This window comes from Cetorhinus maximus, chromosome 24 (genome assembly GCF_964194155.1).
Source record: "Cetorhinus maximus chromosome 24, sCetMax3.hap1.1, whole genome shotgun sequence".
Lineage (NCBI taxonomy): Eukaryota > Metazoa > Chordata > Chondrichthyes > Lamniformes > Cetorhinidae > Cetorhinus > Cetorhinus maximus.
Window position 1 is genome coordinate 44630920 of NC_135902.1, and position 17106 is coordinate 44648025.

A 17106-nucleotide genomic window follows, 5' to 3' on the forward strand; every position below is an offset into this window, starting at 1 on the left:
GTAATATTGACTTCTTTTCGAGACCCCAGCTGCAGCATTTCTGGAGGTAGCCCACTCTCCAAGATAGATTGCAACATGTTGATAGCATGCATTCTGACACCACACAGGCTGGAAGCAGACTGCTTCCTACTTTCAGTCATGGTGCTGAAACTCCCTGGCAGACTTTCCAATATCTGTGAGAGACAATTAGCTTTCTTTTTTTGGCTAAATCCTTTTCTTTGTTCTGCTCAACAGAGTAGAGAGAGTTTCTTGCCCTCTGATTTATTGAGGTGCATGCAGAGTTTTAGTAATACACAGACCACTAATCTCAAGGGCTTTCAGTTTGTTTCGGTGAGGGCAGTAATGATAGTTCTTCATTGGTCTGGCTCCTCTCCCTGACATTATGTGCTACTTTGCCCTTCAGAAAGAGAAAGCAAAAGCTAGTTAATGACTCTTGAAAGGAAAGTAGAGATATGGTGCTGATTTATGACGTGCATATCGTGAACAAGGAAAATGAAGCCGAGTGGGAAGGTGATAGGTGAAAAGTCAGGTGCATGGAATCTAAAGTGAGGAATAAGACCTAGAAGGAGTCACTAGTTTTGCAAGTGTTAGGATATGAGAAGTAAATGCTGCTAGTGACTGATGTGAGGACTGCAAACGATGGCCATCTATTTTGAATGCAAGGTGGTGCAGTGTGCCCATGTGATCATATGTTGAAGGGTATGATGGAGGAGAATTGTTGAGAGAGGTGGGAGCTAAGGGAGTATTGCTAGCATTGTTGGAAGAAATTGGGCAGTTCTTACCTTTACTGCTTTTGTGATGATACTGAAGTTTGTTCCTACATCTAGGTGTTGGGAGTGATGTTGCTGGCACTGATCCTTTCAGCTACTCCTGTTCAGGCTTTCAGGATATTCATCTTCGATCTCCCTGCTCCTCTGAGCAATAATGCTTCATCCTTGCTTTGATCTCCTGCTTCTGACCTCTAGGTTCAGACCTCCTGCTTCAGCCTCCCAGCTCATTTCTCCGAAGAACAATTCGTACTGTTCCAAAAAAAATAGGCAACATGGATTGCAGCCTCGCTTAAAGAAGTGCATTCCAGCTCCAAAAGTGGCTTTAAGTGGCCCATTGGAAACTGCGATGCACAAATTTGTCAACCATGTTAAAATGGACCCATGAACTCAAATCACCTGAGCCTCATGCTCAGGTTGTCAGAGAGGTTTCTTTGCCACTCACCCTGGCCCATTTCTGCTCCAAGTTAAAATCAGGGCTATTGTAGCACATGTTCTTGGGAAAACTATTATTGCAAGCGAGTTTTCTTTGATCAGTTTCCTTTTTAAAACTAATGGTTTTCCTGAAATTAAGTTGCATGCTTTATTTTGATTCAAGTTTATTTTGTACGGTATAAGGGCCATTAATCCATCATCTGTGAAATCGGAAAAATATATCTAAATTATTATTTTCTTTCTTTGACTGTAGATAGATCTTGAAGAGATGACAGATTTGTCTGAGATGCGAGAAGAAATAATGTCTCAGGTGATAAACACAATGAAACAGGCAGAGGAGTATGAAGAATCATTTGATAATTATTCATATTTGTGGGTAGATGATCGTAATGAATTTCTGGAAGAATTTCTGATATATGGGCGTGTGCTCACCCAGGAAGAAATAGAATCTTATGGTGAAGGAGGTGTCCCTTCAACTCCACCTACTCTTGAACAGTTTAAAAATCAGGTAATTTTATGTTAATGACATGTTATCTTTCAAAATACACATAAGTAAGCCTAGTCACCCAAAGTAAAAAGCAAAAGGTTAAGAAAACATTTTATAATGTAGAGGATTATTGAGACATTGAAGGCTCTACCAGAAATAGTGATGGCAGCAGAACCTTTCACTTTTTTTATAAAAAAATAAGTGGTTAAATACTTGAAAAAAGCCTTAAAAGTGTATGTGCAAAGCAATGGGATTAAGCAGATATCTAATTCAGAAAGCCAGCATTGGCAAGATGGGTAAAAAGCTTCTCCCTGAGCTGAAAAATTTCAAAATTACAATATTATATAATTTTGTTGATGTTATTAATTGTTAAGAGCAAAATAAGTTTATGATGACATCTGCTTAAATTAATTTTTTTTAAATCTCTGTTTTAGGTGGGGAATAAAATTTTGTTTAAACCAATGTTATCATTAAAATTTGATATTTAATTCAGTGTCTTGGGTTCATGTCCAGTCCAGAATAATGGAGTGAAAGTCCATATATATACCAACTGCCAGTTTTCCAACCCAAGTAGGAGTTTTGTTTGATGTTTGCAAGAAAAATGACACAGGTAGTATCAACAGAAACAATTTCATCATTTGGAGGGCAGATTGAGATTCAGCTGGCCATTAACAGTGGGGAGGCGTGGGTGTCTCCAGTGGGAATGCAGAGGCAGAATGGGAGGCGGCATCAGGTGACAGCGCCATAGGGATGCCAGCACTACATTTACAGGTGCATGCCTGGAACTTGAGAATTTAAAGGAAACCTATAGCCACAATGGAAGAAGGAAGAGCTTGGGTAGCCTCATGGTTTAGAGGTGCTTCCTTGCAGGCTCTTCCCAGGCTGCAAGGCAAGGTGGGCGGTCCTCTTCCCCTGGGACAGGATGGGGAGACTGGCTCACTTGACCAACTAAGCCTGAACAGAGGAGGCCAACAACTGTGCGGTCATCCCCAGAACCTGGATACAGTGCCGCAAGCCTGTCAATGATCTTATTCAGTCTGCCAAGGTGAATACTTCATAACTCTTTTTCCTTTGGGGCTTGCATGTGGTGATGTAACAGTGTGTGTTTAGTGGAGAGGGAGTGACCACTCAGGTGCTGGCAAAGGGGTCAGGCAGTCACCTATGCTGCAGAGACATAGAAGGCATCACAGCAAGAGGCTCACGACCCTCTGAGAGAAAAACCTTCTCCTCACCTCTGTTTTAAATGGGTGACCCCATATTTTTAAACAGTGACCCCTAGTTCTAGATTTTCCCACAAGAGGAAACATCCTCTCCACATCTGCTCTGTCAAGATCCCTCGGGACTTTGAAGGTTTCAATCAAGTTGCCTCTTGCTCTTTTAAACTCCAATGGATTCAAGCCTAGCCTGTCCAACCTCTCCTCATAAGCCTGTCCATTTCTGATATTAGTCTACGAACATACGAAATAGAAGCAGACATGGTCCAGTTGGCCCCTCAAGGCTGCTGCGCCATTCAATAAGATCATGGCTGATCTATTTGTGTTTCGAGTTTCACGTTCCCATATACCCCCAATAACCTTTGATTCCCTTGCCAAACAAGAATCTATCTAACTCTGCCTTAAAAATATTCAGTGACCCCACCACCACCACCTTCTGAGGCAGAGTTCCAAAGTCGCACAACCCTCTGAGAGAAAAAAATGTCACCTCATTTCTGTCCTATAAGAGTGACCCCTAATTTTAAAACTGCCACCTAGCTCTAAACTCATCCACGAGAGAAAACATCCTTTTCATGTCCAACTTGTCAAGACCATTCAGGATCTTTTATATTTCAATCAAGTCACCCCTTAATCTTCTAAACTCCAGTGGAAACAAGTCCAGCCTGTCCAACCTATCTTCATAAGACAACCTGCTCATTCCAAGTATCAATCTAATAAACCTCCGAACCGTCTCCAATGCATTTACATCCTTCCTTAAACAAGGAGACCAAAACTGCACACAATATTCGAAATGTGGTCTCACCAATGCCTTGTATAACTGAAGCATAACCACCTTACTTGTATGTTCAATTCCTCTCGTAATAAAGGATAGCATTCCATCAGCTTTATTGATTACATGCATACCTACATACTAACTTTTTGTGACTCATGCACGAGAACACGGAGATCCCTCTGCACCTCAGAATTCTGCAGTTGTTCTCTGTTTAAGTAATGCTCTTTTTTTTATTCTTCCTGCCAAAGTGACCAACTAGACATTTTCCCACATTATACTCCATCTGCCAGATTTTTGTCCACTCATTCAATTTATCTATATCCGTCTGCAAACTCCTTTTGTCTTCTTCACAACATGCATTCCTACCTACCTTTATGTTACAAATTTAGCTACTATGCGTTCGCTCCCCTCATTTAAGTTATTGATGTAAATAATAAAAAGTTGATGCCACAGCACAGACCCCTGTGGGACTCCACTCATCACATCCTGCCAATCAGACAAAAACTCATTTATGCATACTCTCTGTTTTCTGCCTGCCAGTCAATTTTCTATCCAGGCTAATATGTTACTCCCTACACCATGAGCCTTTATTTTCCTCAATAACCTTTGATGTGGCACCTTACCAAGTGCTTTCTGGAAATCCAAGTACAGTACGTCTACGGGCTCCCCTCTATCCACTGCACATGTTATTCCTTCAAGGAACTCTAATAAATTGGTTAAACTTGATTTCCTGATTACCTTGAACCTTTTTACGTGCCCAGTTATAACCTCTTTAATGGTGCCCAGCTATAACGTCCTTAATGATCGCTTCTAACACCTTCCCCATGACAGACGTCAAGCTAACTGGCCTATAGTTTCCTCTTTTCTGCCACCCTCCCTTCTTGAATAGCGGGGTTATGTTTGCTACTTTCCAGCCTGATGGAGCTTTTCCAGGATCTAGGGAATTTTGGAAAATTACCAGCAATGCATCTACTATCTCATTAGCCACCTCCTTTAAGACCCTAGGATAAAGTCTATCAGGACCCAAAGACTTGTCAGGCCGCAGCTCCATCAGTTACAGACTAGGTTAGATTTTAAGAATAAAATTACCAATTAAAAGTCCCCCTCTCACCAAACTCCAAGTCTTCACTCAGTTTCCTCAGCTGCACTCCATTTGCCTTGGCTCCACTAAAGTAAACCTTCACTGAACTGCTTCTAATGTATTTACATCCTCCTTTAAATAAAGAAACCAATACTGTACACAATACAGTGTAGTGATGTGGTCTCATCAATGCCCTGTACGGCTGAAGCATAACCTCCCTAGTTTTGTATTCAATTCCCCTCACAATAAATGATAACATTCTATTAGCTTCCCTTGACCTACATGTTAGCTTTTTGTGATCCAGATCCCTCTGAATCTCAGAGCTCTGCAATCCCTCGCCATTTAGATAATATGCTTCTTTATTATTCTTCCCACCAAAATGGACAATGTCACATTTGCCCACATTATACTCCATTTGCCAGATCTTTTCTCACTCACTTAACCTTTCCATGTCCCTTTATAGCCTCCTTATGTCATCTTCACAACTTACTTTCCCACCATTCTCAAAACTTTCCTCTTTAACAATGCTTCCAATTATCTCATTTTCTCATCATTGTGCAGTGGGTTTCCAGTTTTTTTTTCTCTGCAAGATGCTTTGAGATGTTTTATTATCTTCAATGTGCTGTATAAGTTTTTTTTTGGAACAGACCCAGAACAGGGCCAGTAAATAATCATCAGAATAGATATACTTAGACCAGTGCATCTAGAGGTTATTGCACAGGTCCAAGGTGAGCTTCCAATCACATATCCATTGCGTCATTAAGACCCCCCTACTTCCACCTCTGTAACATCACCCAACACCACCCTGCTTCAGTTCATCTGCTGATGAAATCCTCCTCCATGCCATTGCCATCTTTAGATTTGACTATTCCAACACACTCCTAAGCCATCCTCCCATATTCCATCATCTGTAAACCTGAGTTCATCCAAAATTCTCCTGCATGCATCCTAACTCATACCAAGTTCCATTCACCCATCACCCATGTCCACTAACCTACCCTGGCTCCAATCAAATTGATTTTAAAATTCACATTTTTGTTTTCAAATCCCTCCATGGCCATGCCCTTCCCTATCTCTCTGTCCTCCTACAGGCCTAAAAAACTCTATGCTCTTCTAATTCTGGTCTCCTTCAACTCACCGATTTTAATCGCTCCACCGTGGAGAGCTGTGCCTTCAGCTGCCTATACCGTAAACTCTGGAATTCCCTCCCTAAACCTCTCCACTACTTCACCTCCTGCTCCTTCTTTAAGACACTCCTTAATCCTACTTCTTTGACCAAACTTTTAGTCATCTAATATCATCTTATGTGGCTTGGTGGCAAGCGTTGTTTGTTGATGCTCCAGCATAGTGCCCTGGAGCGACATTAAAGGCACTATGTAAATGAAAGTTGTTGTTGTTGTTGTTGCCCCTCGAATGCTTCTTTCTCAAGAGCACTAAAATTCTTTGCAGCAGTTATGTGCCTTGAACATTGCATCAATAACAGTGTGAGTACTCTCTGATGGTATATTTTCCTGACATTATTGCACATAATAGTGTATTGTTGCACCACAAGCTTAAACACCTAGGGATAGATACAAATCAGCACACAGCGATCTTAAATTGTCCATATCCCATTGAGACTAAATGATATTTGACCATTTAAGACAGCTCAATGCTGATTAAAATCTTGGCCCTCATCTCTGTTTCAAGCAGGTTTCAAGAGTTTGCAGTTTCAGCTATTGAAACTTTAACGAGTCAGGATGATTGACATTTTTTTTGCCCTGTAGCATACCTTGGAATGGGGGGCATGAGTGGCCAAAGGTGTAGGGGGCAAGAGGTGGCATGGGAATGTGAGTAGGCGTGGGGGTAAGGACTGGAGGACCTTTCTGTTTTTATTTTAACTGGAATGAAGTCTCACAGCACCGAGGTGGACCCCTTAAACAGCCTGCCTCGGCATCCAGCGGCTCCTGTGGCTGCCTCTGATCTTTATCCTGGGTCAGCTGGCCTGACTCCAGCCCTCATCCGACCCCCATGATGAAAATCCCATCCTTGCAGGCACTTTCTCCCAAGGCGGGCAGGCCAAGCCAGGATTTTTCCCAACTCCCGCAGCCTGCTTTGAGGATGAAAATTCAGGCCTTTGTGTCAGTCAGTGTCTCTTTATGTGTTCAAGCAACCATCCAATCAATGCTCCCCACTTGTATGTACTTAACTTCAATGAAAGCAATAGCAGGGATTTCATTTGTTCAGGCTGTCTGTACGACTACAAATTTATCTTGGACGACTGCCTGCGTCATGCTACTAGAAACTAACGCCTGGTGATTGTTTGATGTTCAATGATTTCTCACTGGCCTTTATTTATAATTTTTTAAAAAAAATTCTTCTGGTTGCTTTCCTTGCCTGGATTCCTCCTGCCATCATCACCCCTCATAAAACCTTTTTCTACCCTTTTGGAAGCTAGTATACCTCAACTTAATGGGATACTGAATTCTTTATTGTGGATGCACAGCTACAGTGCCTACATAGCCTTTCAGTAGTTATGGAATTCATTACTGCTGCAAAATTGTGTTTTTCCTCCTTTCAATACAATTAATTAAGTGTAGCTGTTTTTGACTTGCATTTTAGATCTGTATCAGGAAAAGGAAGGGTGCAGGTGCCAAGATAACAGCTCTGGTATAAGAGAAGAAAGAGAATTCTAGCATTAACTGATGGTGTAGGGAAGAAGAGCTGCAGCAATAATGGGAGTGGTAGAAGGGGGAAGAGGGAGAAAGAATTCTAGCAGGAACTGAATAAGGAAAGAAATAGTGGCATCCTAAATAGGCCAGGGGAAGCAAGAGTTCCAGTTTGAAGGGAGTTTCTGGATGGAAAGAGGACCAGAATGACAGGAGGTGAAAGAAAATTGCAGGTTGAATTGAATGGGTTGAGGAATAAGTGTGACTGTGAACTGGAAGGATTGGAGGAGGAAACTGTCCTTCTGAAAGAACCATAGAACCATAGAACACTACAGCACAGAAAACAGGCCATTCGGCCCTTCTGGTCTGTGCCGAAATAGTATTCCGCTAGTCCCATTGACCTGCACCTAGTCCATAACCCTCCAGACCTCTCCCAACCATGTATCTATCTAATTTATTCTTAAAACTTAAGAGTGAGCCCGCATTTACCACGTCAGATGGTAGCTCGTTCCACACTCTCACCACTCTCTGACTGAAGAAGTTCCCCCTAATGTTCCCCCTAAACCTTTCCCCTTTCACCCTAAAGCCATGTCCTCTTGTGTTTATTTCTCCTAATCTAAGTGGAAAGAGCCTACTAGCATTTACTCTGTCTATACCCCTCACAATTTTGTAAACTTCTATCAAATCTCCTCTCATTCTTCTACGCTCCAAGGAATAAAGTCCTAACCTGTTTAATCTTTCCCTGTAACTCAACCCCTTAAGACCCGGCAACATCCTAGTAAATCTTCTCTGCACTCTCTCAATCTTACTGATATCCTTCCTGTAGTTAGGCGACCAGAACTGCACACAATACACCAAAGTTGGCATCACCAATGTCTTATACAACCTCACCATAATATCCCAACTCCTATACTCAATACTTTGATTTATAAAGGCCAGTAAGCCAAAGGCTTTCTTTACAACCCTGTCTACCTGTGACACCACTTTCAGGGAATTATGTATCTGAACTCCCAGATCCCTTTGTTCCTCCACACTCCTCAGTGCCCTACCATTTACTGTGTATGTCCTACCTTGGTTTGACCTTCCAAAATGTAACGCCTCACACTTTTCCGCATTAAATTCCATCTGCCTTTTTCTGGCCCATTTTTCCAGTTGGTCCAGATCTCTCTGCAAGCTTTGAAAGCCTTCCTCGCTGTCCACAACGCCTCCAATCTTTGTGTCATCAGCAAACTTGCTGATCCAATTCACCACATTATCATCCAAATCATTGATATAGACAACAAACAACAATGGTCCCAGTACAGATCCCTGAGGCACACCACTAGTCACAGACCTCCAGTCTGAGAAGCAATTATCCACTACCACTCTCTGTCTTCTCCCACACAGCCAATTTCGAATCCAGTTTACAACCTCTCCATGGATACCAAGTGTCTGAACCTTCTGAACTAACCTCCCATGTGGGACCTTGTCAAAGGCCTTACTAAAATCCATGTAGACAACATCCACAGCCTTTCCTTCATCTACTTTCTTGGTAACCTCCTCGAAAAACTCTACAAGGTTCGTTAAACATGACCTACCACGCACAAAGCCATGCTGACTATCCTTAATCAGCCCTTGGCTGTCCAAATAATTATATATCCGATCTCTCAGAACACCTTCCAATAATTTACCTACTACTGACGTCAGGCTCACTGGCCTGTAATTACCTGGTTTACATTTGGAGCCTTTTTTAAACAACGGAACAACATGAGCTACCCTCCAATCCTCCGGCACCTCACCCGTGGCTAAAGACATTTTAAATATTTCTGCCAGGGCCCCTGCAATTTCTACATTAGTCTCCCCCAAGGTCCGAGGGAATATCATGTCAGGCCCGGGGGATTTATCTACCTTTATTCGCTGTAAGGCAGCAAGCACCTCCTCCTCTTTAATCTCTATATGTTCCATGAAACTACTCCTTGTTTCCCTTCCTTCCTTATACACTATGCCAGTTTCCTGAGTAAATACTGATGCAAAAACACTGTTTAAGATCTCCCCCATCTCGTGAGGCTCCACACATAGACGGCCACGCTGATCTTCAAGGGGACCAATTGTGTCCCTTACTATCCTTTTACTCATAATATACTTGTAGAAACCCTTTGGGTTTACCTTCACATTTTCTGCCAAAGCAACCTCATGTCTTCTTTTTGCCTTCCTGATTTCCTTTTTTAGTATTTTCTTACATTTTCTATACTCTACAAGTACCTCATTTGCTTCTTGTTGCCTATACCTGCTGTACACCTCTCTCTTCTTCTTAACCAGATCGCCAATATCCCTTGAAAACCAAGGTTCCCTATGCCTGTTAACTTTGCCTTTAATCCTGACAGGAACATGCAAACTCTGCACTCTCAAAATTTCGCCTTTGAATGCCTTCCACTTACTGAACACATCCTTGCCAGAAAACAACTTATGCCAATCCACTCTTCCTAGATCCTTTCTCATTTCCACAAAATTGGCCTTTCTCCAATTTAGAATCTCAACTCGAGGACCAGACCTATCCTTATCCATAATTAGCTTAAAACTAATGACATTGTGGTCACTGGACCCAAAATGTTCGCCTACACATACTTCTGTCACCTGACCTGTCTCGTTCCCTAATAAGAGATCAAGTATTGCATCCTCTCTCGTTGGTACCTCTATATATTGATTTAGAAAACTTTCCTGAACATATTTGACAAACTCCAAGCCATCCAGCCCTTTTACAGTAAGGGAGTCCCAGTCAATATGTGGAAAGTTAAAATCTCCTACTATCACAAATTTCTGTTTCTTACATCGGTCTGCTATCTCTCTACAGATTTGCTCCTCCAATTCTCTCTGACTATTGGGCGGTCTATAATACAACCCTATTAGTGTGGTCACACCTTTCCCATTCCTCAGCTCCACCCATATGGCCTCTGCAGACGAGCCCTCCGGGCTGTCCTGCTTATGCACAGCTGTGATATTTTCCCTGACTAGTAATGCCACTCCTCCCCCTTTCATCCCTCCCCCTCTATCACGTCTGAAACAACGGAACCCCGGAACATTGAGCTGCCAGTCCTGCCCCACCTGCAACCAAGTCTCACTAATAGCAATAATGTCGTAATCCCACGTGTCAATCCACGCCCTAAGCTCATCTGCCTTGCATTGAAATAGATGAACCTGAGAACATTTCTATCACGTACGAACCCTTGATTTCTGTCTATACATGCATTCCTCGCTTGACCTTTATCCTCCTCCACCTCACTATCTGCTCTAACACTCTGGTTCCCCTCCCCCTGCAAATCTAGTTTAAACGCCCCGGAACAGCACTAGCAAACCTACCCGTAAGGATGTTAGTCCCCCTCCAGTTCAGGTGCAAACCGTCCCGTAGGAACAGGTCCCACCTTCCCTGGAACAGAGCCCAATTGTCAAGAAACATGAAGCCCTCCCTCCTGCACCATCTCCTTAGCCACGTATTTAGCTGCATTATCCTCCTATTTCTAGCCTCACTAGCACGTGGCATGGGTAGCACTCCTGAGATCGTAACCCTGGAGGTCCTGTCCTTCAACTTTGCACCTAACTCCCTAAACTCTCTTTGCAGGACCTCCTCCTCCTTCCTATCCATGTCATTGGTCCCTACATGGACCATGACATCTGGCTGTTCACCCTCCCTCCTGAGAATACTGAGAACTCGATCCGAGATATCGCGGACCCTGGCACCAGGGAGGCAACAGACCATCCGGGATTCTCGATCTCTCCCACAGAACCTCCTATCTGTCCCCCTATCGAATCCCCTATCACTACTGCTCTCCTCTTTTCCCTCCCTCCTTTCTGAGCTGAGGGTCCAGCCTCGATGCCAGAGACGCGACCACTACAACTTGTCCCTGGTAGGTCGTCCCCACCAACAGTATCCAAAACGGTATACCTATTGGTGATGGGAACGGCCACAGGGGTGCTCTGCTCTTTCTGTCTATTCCCCTTCCCTCTCCTGACATTCACCCAGCTGCCTGCCTCCTGACTTTTAGGGGTGACTGTCTCCCTGAAACTCCTGTCTATTACTGCCTCTGCCTCCCATATGATCCGAAGTTCATCCAGCTCCAGCTCCAGTTCCCTAACTTGGCTTCTCAGGAGCTGCAGCTGGATGCACCTTTTGCAGGTGTAGTCATCAGGGACAATTGTGCTGTCCATGACTTCCCACATGCTGCATTCGGAGCACTCGACTGCTCCAACTGCTGCCTCCATTACCTACTCCTAATTTACTTAAAAGGACTTTACCCGGCCCTACCCCACTGGGAGCAAGCTCGTACTCAGCCTCTGCTCGCCTAAGCCTCTCGAGCCAAAGCCTCAAAGCTCCACTCTTTCACTGGGCCACTCGCCCACTGACCGCTCACAGGCTGGCCACTCCTCTTCAGCTTCCCCTCCTTTTATTTTCAATCCCCGCGCTCTTTTTCAACTGACCTGCCTTCAAGATCCGCGCTCTTTTTCAATCTCCTTGATTCCCTCCTGAGTCGTGGTGACTGCACTGACTTCTCCCAGAATGCTTCAGTCACTTCTCACCAGCGCCACCAAAGAGTGGAGAGCTGGATGGAATATATGCATAGGAATTTCCTTGGAGCTGTTCCTCCTTTTGCTGGAAATGCCATTGACATGAATAAATGGGTTTTTCACCACTCTTCGAGTGAAAATACAGCACAGAGCTAAAGCATCTCCGAGTTAATTCCCGGCCCTTGGGTCCATAAATAGCGGTACACAATTGTGCAATAGGTGGAAGGGATTGCATGTATCTGAGTAATTGTTGGGGTGATCTTTTTGGAAGTAATGGTCTTGGATGTTGGAAATCCAGGTATCACTTAGACTTACAATTTACAAAAAGGGAAAAAGGGAATAATAAATCAAATGTGAAGTATAAACATGTGCAATTTTTAATGAAAAGTTTTTCTGCATCTTCAATATTTGCATTCCCCCTTCAATATAAGTGAAAAAATGTTGGGCTGCTTACAAAGCTCATCTAATTTTATTTTCATGTAATGGAATTACAATCAATGACAATCCAAGTTGTCAGCTTTTTGATGATATAGTCAGCTTTAGCTAGTTTCCTAGAAAAACATGTATACAGTTCCTAGTAGACATGAGCCTACAGCACAACCCACCTTTAATGTAGTATTGGTTAAGAGTAAGCAATTATGTTTCTGAAAAATCATGGTTTGACACACCAGGGGCAGAATTTTCTGGATGACGTGCGAGTGGCGGGCCCCGCACGTCAGCGCTCAAAACGGCGCGCGCTGGCGTCAGGCGAGCGTCCCGATGTCACTGCGCGCCATCATGATATTCAGCTGGGCGGGTGCGCGATGAAGTGCGATGCGCATCCGCCATTAATTAAAGAGCTTGTTAAGGCCCTTAACTCGGCAATCGACGCTGATTTTGAGGCGCCCGTGTGATCTTCAGCTCAGTGCATGGGCGCAATGGGCAGGCAGGTAAGTGACTTTTTAACAAAACTCATCCATGGGCGGGATATGTGGGCTCAGTGGGGTTGTCAATGTTTTATGTGAAGTATTTATTGCAGCAAGTGTTTTAAACTTGCCTGTGTGATCGGTAGCAGTTCAAATTGATTTCCAGCAGCTTTCTCTGTACTTTGAAGCTTCAGCTCAGCACTCTGCAGTCACGAATCTTTATCGGGCCTGCAGCTTTCCGGAGGCCTCCATTTAGCCTGGGTATGGGTTCTGACATCTCCACTGGAGGCAGCTCTTCTGAGGAGGAAGGGTGGGTAGAATAAAGAGGAGGCCAGGAGTGGACAATCAGCCTCCAGGGTAGCCACCTTTGGGAGGCCAGGCGCAGGCACAAGGGCCGCAGGGCCAAGAGGTAGTCCAAGGTGGAAGGGGCCGCAGAAGACGCCACTATCCTGCTGCCAGGGTATACAGGCGGTGAAGCAGCTACCTCAATATGACTGAGGTGCAGTGCCGAAGGAGGCTCCGACTGTCAAGGGAAACAGTCAACTACATCTGTCAGATGATTGGCCCTGAGATATCTCCTAACTGTGTGGGCGGACACCCCATGCCAGCAGCTCTGAAGGTCACAGTTGCCCTCCACTTCTATGCATCTGGCATCTGGCTCCTTCCAAGGCTCAATGGGTGATCTTTGTGGTGTCTCCCAATCAGCTGTCCACACTTGCGTCAAGCAGGTTACAGACGCTCTGTTCGGACGTGCATTGACCTTCATCCACTTCCGCTGCGACCAGGCAAGTCAGGCACAGCGAGCTAGAGGCTTCGCGGCCATTGCTGGCTTCCCCCGTGTCCAGGGTGCTATAGAGTGCACACATGTGGCCATCAAGGTGCCAGCAGGTGAGCCCGGTGCCTTTGTCAATAGGAAGGGCTTCCACTCCATGAACGTTCAAATAATGTGTGATCACAGGATGCAGATTCTGCAGGTTTGTGCAAGGTACCCAGGCAGCTCCCACGACGCCTACATCCTCAGACACTCCCAGGTGCCAGGGCTCTTCAGTGCTCCGGCTCGGCTGGACGGATGGCTGGTGGGTGACAAGGGCTATCCCCTCAGAAGATGGCTCATGATGCCTCTCCTCAGCTTCTGTTCTTGGATAGCGGAAAGCTACAATAGGAGCCACGGTTCCACAAGGGCTGTGGTGGAGAGAGCCATCGGTTTTCTCAAGATGTGCTTCCGATGCTTGGACTGCTCAGGGGGCGCACTCCAGTACCCCCCAGATCGCATCTCTGTGATAGTGGTAGCATGCTGCACTCTGCACAATCTTGTGCTGGAAAGGGGGGATGCAATTGACAAAGACCTTGACGCAGTGGATGCAGCTGCACACGATGAATCCAGCAGTGGCTCAGAGGATGAGGAAGCACAGGGCAATGATGAGGGGCAGCCCACCGACCCGCAACTACACCAAGGAGGCAGGGATATCCAGGACACTTTAATCCAGTGAACCTTCAGCTAGCTCCACGCAAATGGATCTGCAGGACCAGCATTGCCTGGCGCATCCATACGCAGCACTTAAGTGCTACATCTTCCACTTCATCAGCTGCAACTAAGGGCTTAGTACATAAACATCAAAATCCACTCAAGCACTCATGATATGTCTGTGAAACAGACAAATGCAGCACAAAGGAGACACCCTCAGCCTTGGTAACAAATGTGGACTTTATTCCCATCCATCAGATGGTCCCACCAAAAACATAACAAAACGTTGCTCCGACGTTGACAAAAATAAATTCCCTAAGCTAGGGGTAACAGAAAAGCACCAATGAGAAACCCGTGGAGTGCTTAACGTGCCTTATGCTTACATTTGCGGGTGCCTCGTCTTGGTGCCGCCCCATCGCTTGGAGTGGCTTGTGAGACAGCATGCTGATTCTGCTGACCTGTTGGCCTCGATGACCTTGGTGGACGTCCTCTGACCCATGGAGCCTGTGCTGGCCCCACCTGGGATGGAGTGGCCAATTCCAGAACTGGCACCTCCCCAGTTGTCGCAGCCTCAACGGATGCAACGGTCACTGGCAGAGGGGCGGAGGAGCTGCTGCCCTCATCCGGAGCACCCTGAGAGGAGCTGCAGAGACAACAGGCAGCTGCTGCACCGATGTGAGGTAACTTTGTACCTCCCTGCTCACCATAGATGTATGGGCACCGAGCTGGGACACTTGGTGCCCAGAACATCTCCCACATTGCCAATGACCATCCGTGGCCATTAGCGCTGTGAGGGCTTGCAGGTCCGAGCGTAACCCAGTCAGATGCTGATCAATCCGTTGGAAGCTCCCCTCCATGAGAGTTGCCAATCTCTCAATGGAGGAAGCCTGATGCTCTGACATGAGGTTCATGCCATCACTGACACTCTGCCTGGATTCCTCCACCACAGAGACCAAGTGAAGCACACTCTCATGCAACACTGCCAGATGCTCCCGCGCACCCGGCCGCTTGTCCTGCAGCTGCTGCATGGCGGACATCTTCAGAGGCACATCATCACGGCCCAACTCAGCATGTGCCTGGTCCCCTGCAGTCCTCCAGCTGCTGACACCATCGGCACTCTCTGTCCACGCCATCTCCTCCAGCGATTGTGAAGTGCCCTCTCTACTGTGCCCCAGGACACTAGCCGACGTTATATTCCCCACCGATGTGGTAGCCGCTGCGCTGGTGCCTGGCTCGCTGAAATGATGTGACTCTCGTGCCAATTGATGCCCCTCAGGTGTGGAAGGGGGACTCTGGACCCAGGCTCATAATGCACTCAACCTTCAAGAACCTAAGGAGACGAACATTGGTGGGGTGGTAAATAGTCAAGAGGAGGCCCAAACATTACACGTGCATACAGACAGGCTGGTCAGATGGCCTAAAGAATGCCACATGGAATGTTATGTGGATAAATGTGAGGTTATGCACTTGGGCAAGACAAACAAGGTACGGGAATACAGGAGAAATGGTAGGACTGTGGAAAGTAAGGACAATTACAGGGATCTTGCTGGGCAGACCCATTAATGTAGCAGAACAGGAACATAACAAGGTAAAAGCCAGACTTGCCTTTATTAGCCGAGGAATAGAATATAGGAAAAGGGAGGTCATGTTGCAAGTGCAGAAAACGCTGTCAAGGCCACAGCTACACTTCTGCGTTCAGTTGTGACCTGCGCTTCATGGGAGGGATGGCATTGGAGTGGAGAGAATGCAGAGGTTCCTGACCAGGATGCATGCTGGCCTGGTGAGTTGGAATTATGAGGAAACATTGCATACACTTGTGACATTTGCCGTGGAGCACAGGAGATTGACAGGTCACATTATTGACCTTCATACCGTTAGAAGGGGCATAGACCGGGTGGACAGAAGGCAACATTTCCCCTTGGCGGAGGGATGACTAACATGGTGGCATTTATTTAAGTTGAGTGCCATGAGGTTGACAGGTGAGGTGCTGAGGATCTTTTGGACAGAGTAATGTGGGACGCACTGGCTGAAAGGGTGGTGGAGGTACAAACCCTCCTAAGATGCAATAAGTATTTGGATGTGCAGCAGTGATGCCATAGCATGTTAGGCCATGGGGATAGTGGTCAGAAATGGAATAAGGCGACTTTGGAAGGTGCTAGAGATGCGCATCCTCAAGGGGCCGAGGGACCTTTGTCTATGACCCACACATCTGACTGTATCAGTCTGTGAATGAGCAGTGTTGCTGCATTAATGATTGCAGCAATCATCAATGCTTTGGATGGGAAGACAGAGTGGATGGGACTGTGGGCCTCAAATACCTGGCCGCTGCACCCCAGCCTCACTGACACCTGCCGATCTGGCCGCTTGGCTTCTTTCTAGCTCCATGGCCTGTTCTTTGAAGTGGGTCAGTGTGTGCAGCATGGCCTAGCCACCACCAATGTGCAAACGCACTTGGGTGTTGTGTTCCGTTTTCACCTGCAGAACAGAGAACACCATTTATTGGGGCTGATTGCTCATGTACTCTGCACGCGCATGCCACACCTCAACCACAGTGGCCCATCTGAGTTCTCCAGCGGCTCCTGTCCACACTACTGGTGATCAGTCACCAGAAGATAGTACGGCTGCTCCCAGCCCCCCTACCCCTACGGCCACCTTGGACACATTTGGCGTCCATCACTTTCGATAACACATGGGTCTTAGCGCCCATGGCAAGGAGGCGCAACTAGGTGCGGCGCCGAAGCCAGCAGATGGCTCTTGGCCACAACACCTTGAGGCTCCCTTTCCACCATCTCA

The 17106-nt window shown here is 46.0% G+C and overlaps 1 protein-coding gene across 1 annotated transcript in view; it reads left to right on the plus strand.

Moving 5' to 3' along the window:
* The window catches only part of LOC144699540 (dynein axonemal heavy chain 17-like), a 785608-nt gene that overhangs the window by 202006 nt on the left and 566496 nt on the right, over nucleotides 1-17106 (plus strand). Inside the window, 1 exon segment of the mRNA XM_078570587.1 lies at nucleotides 1456-1710. Coding sequence (XP_078426713.1) covers nucleotides 1456-1710 — 255 coding nt within the window.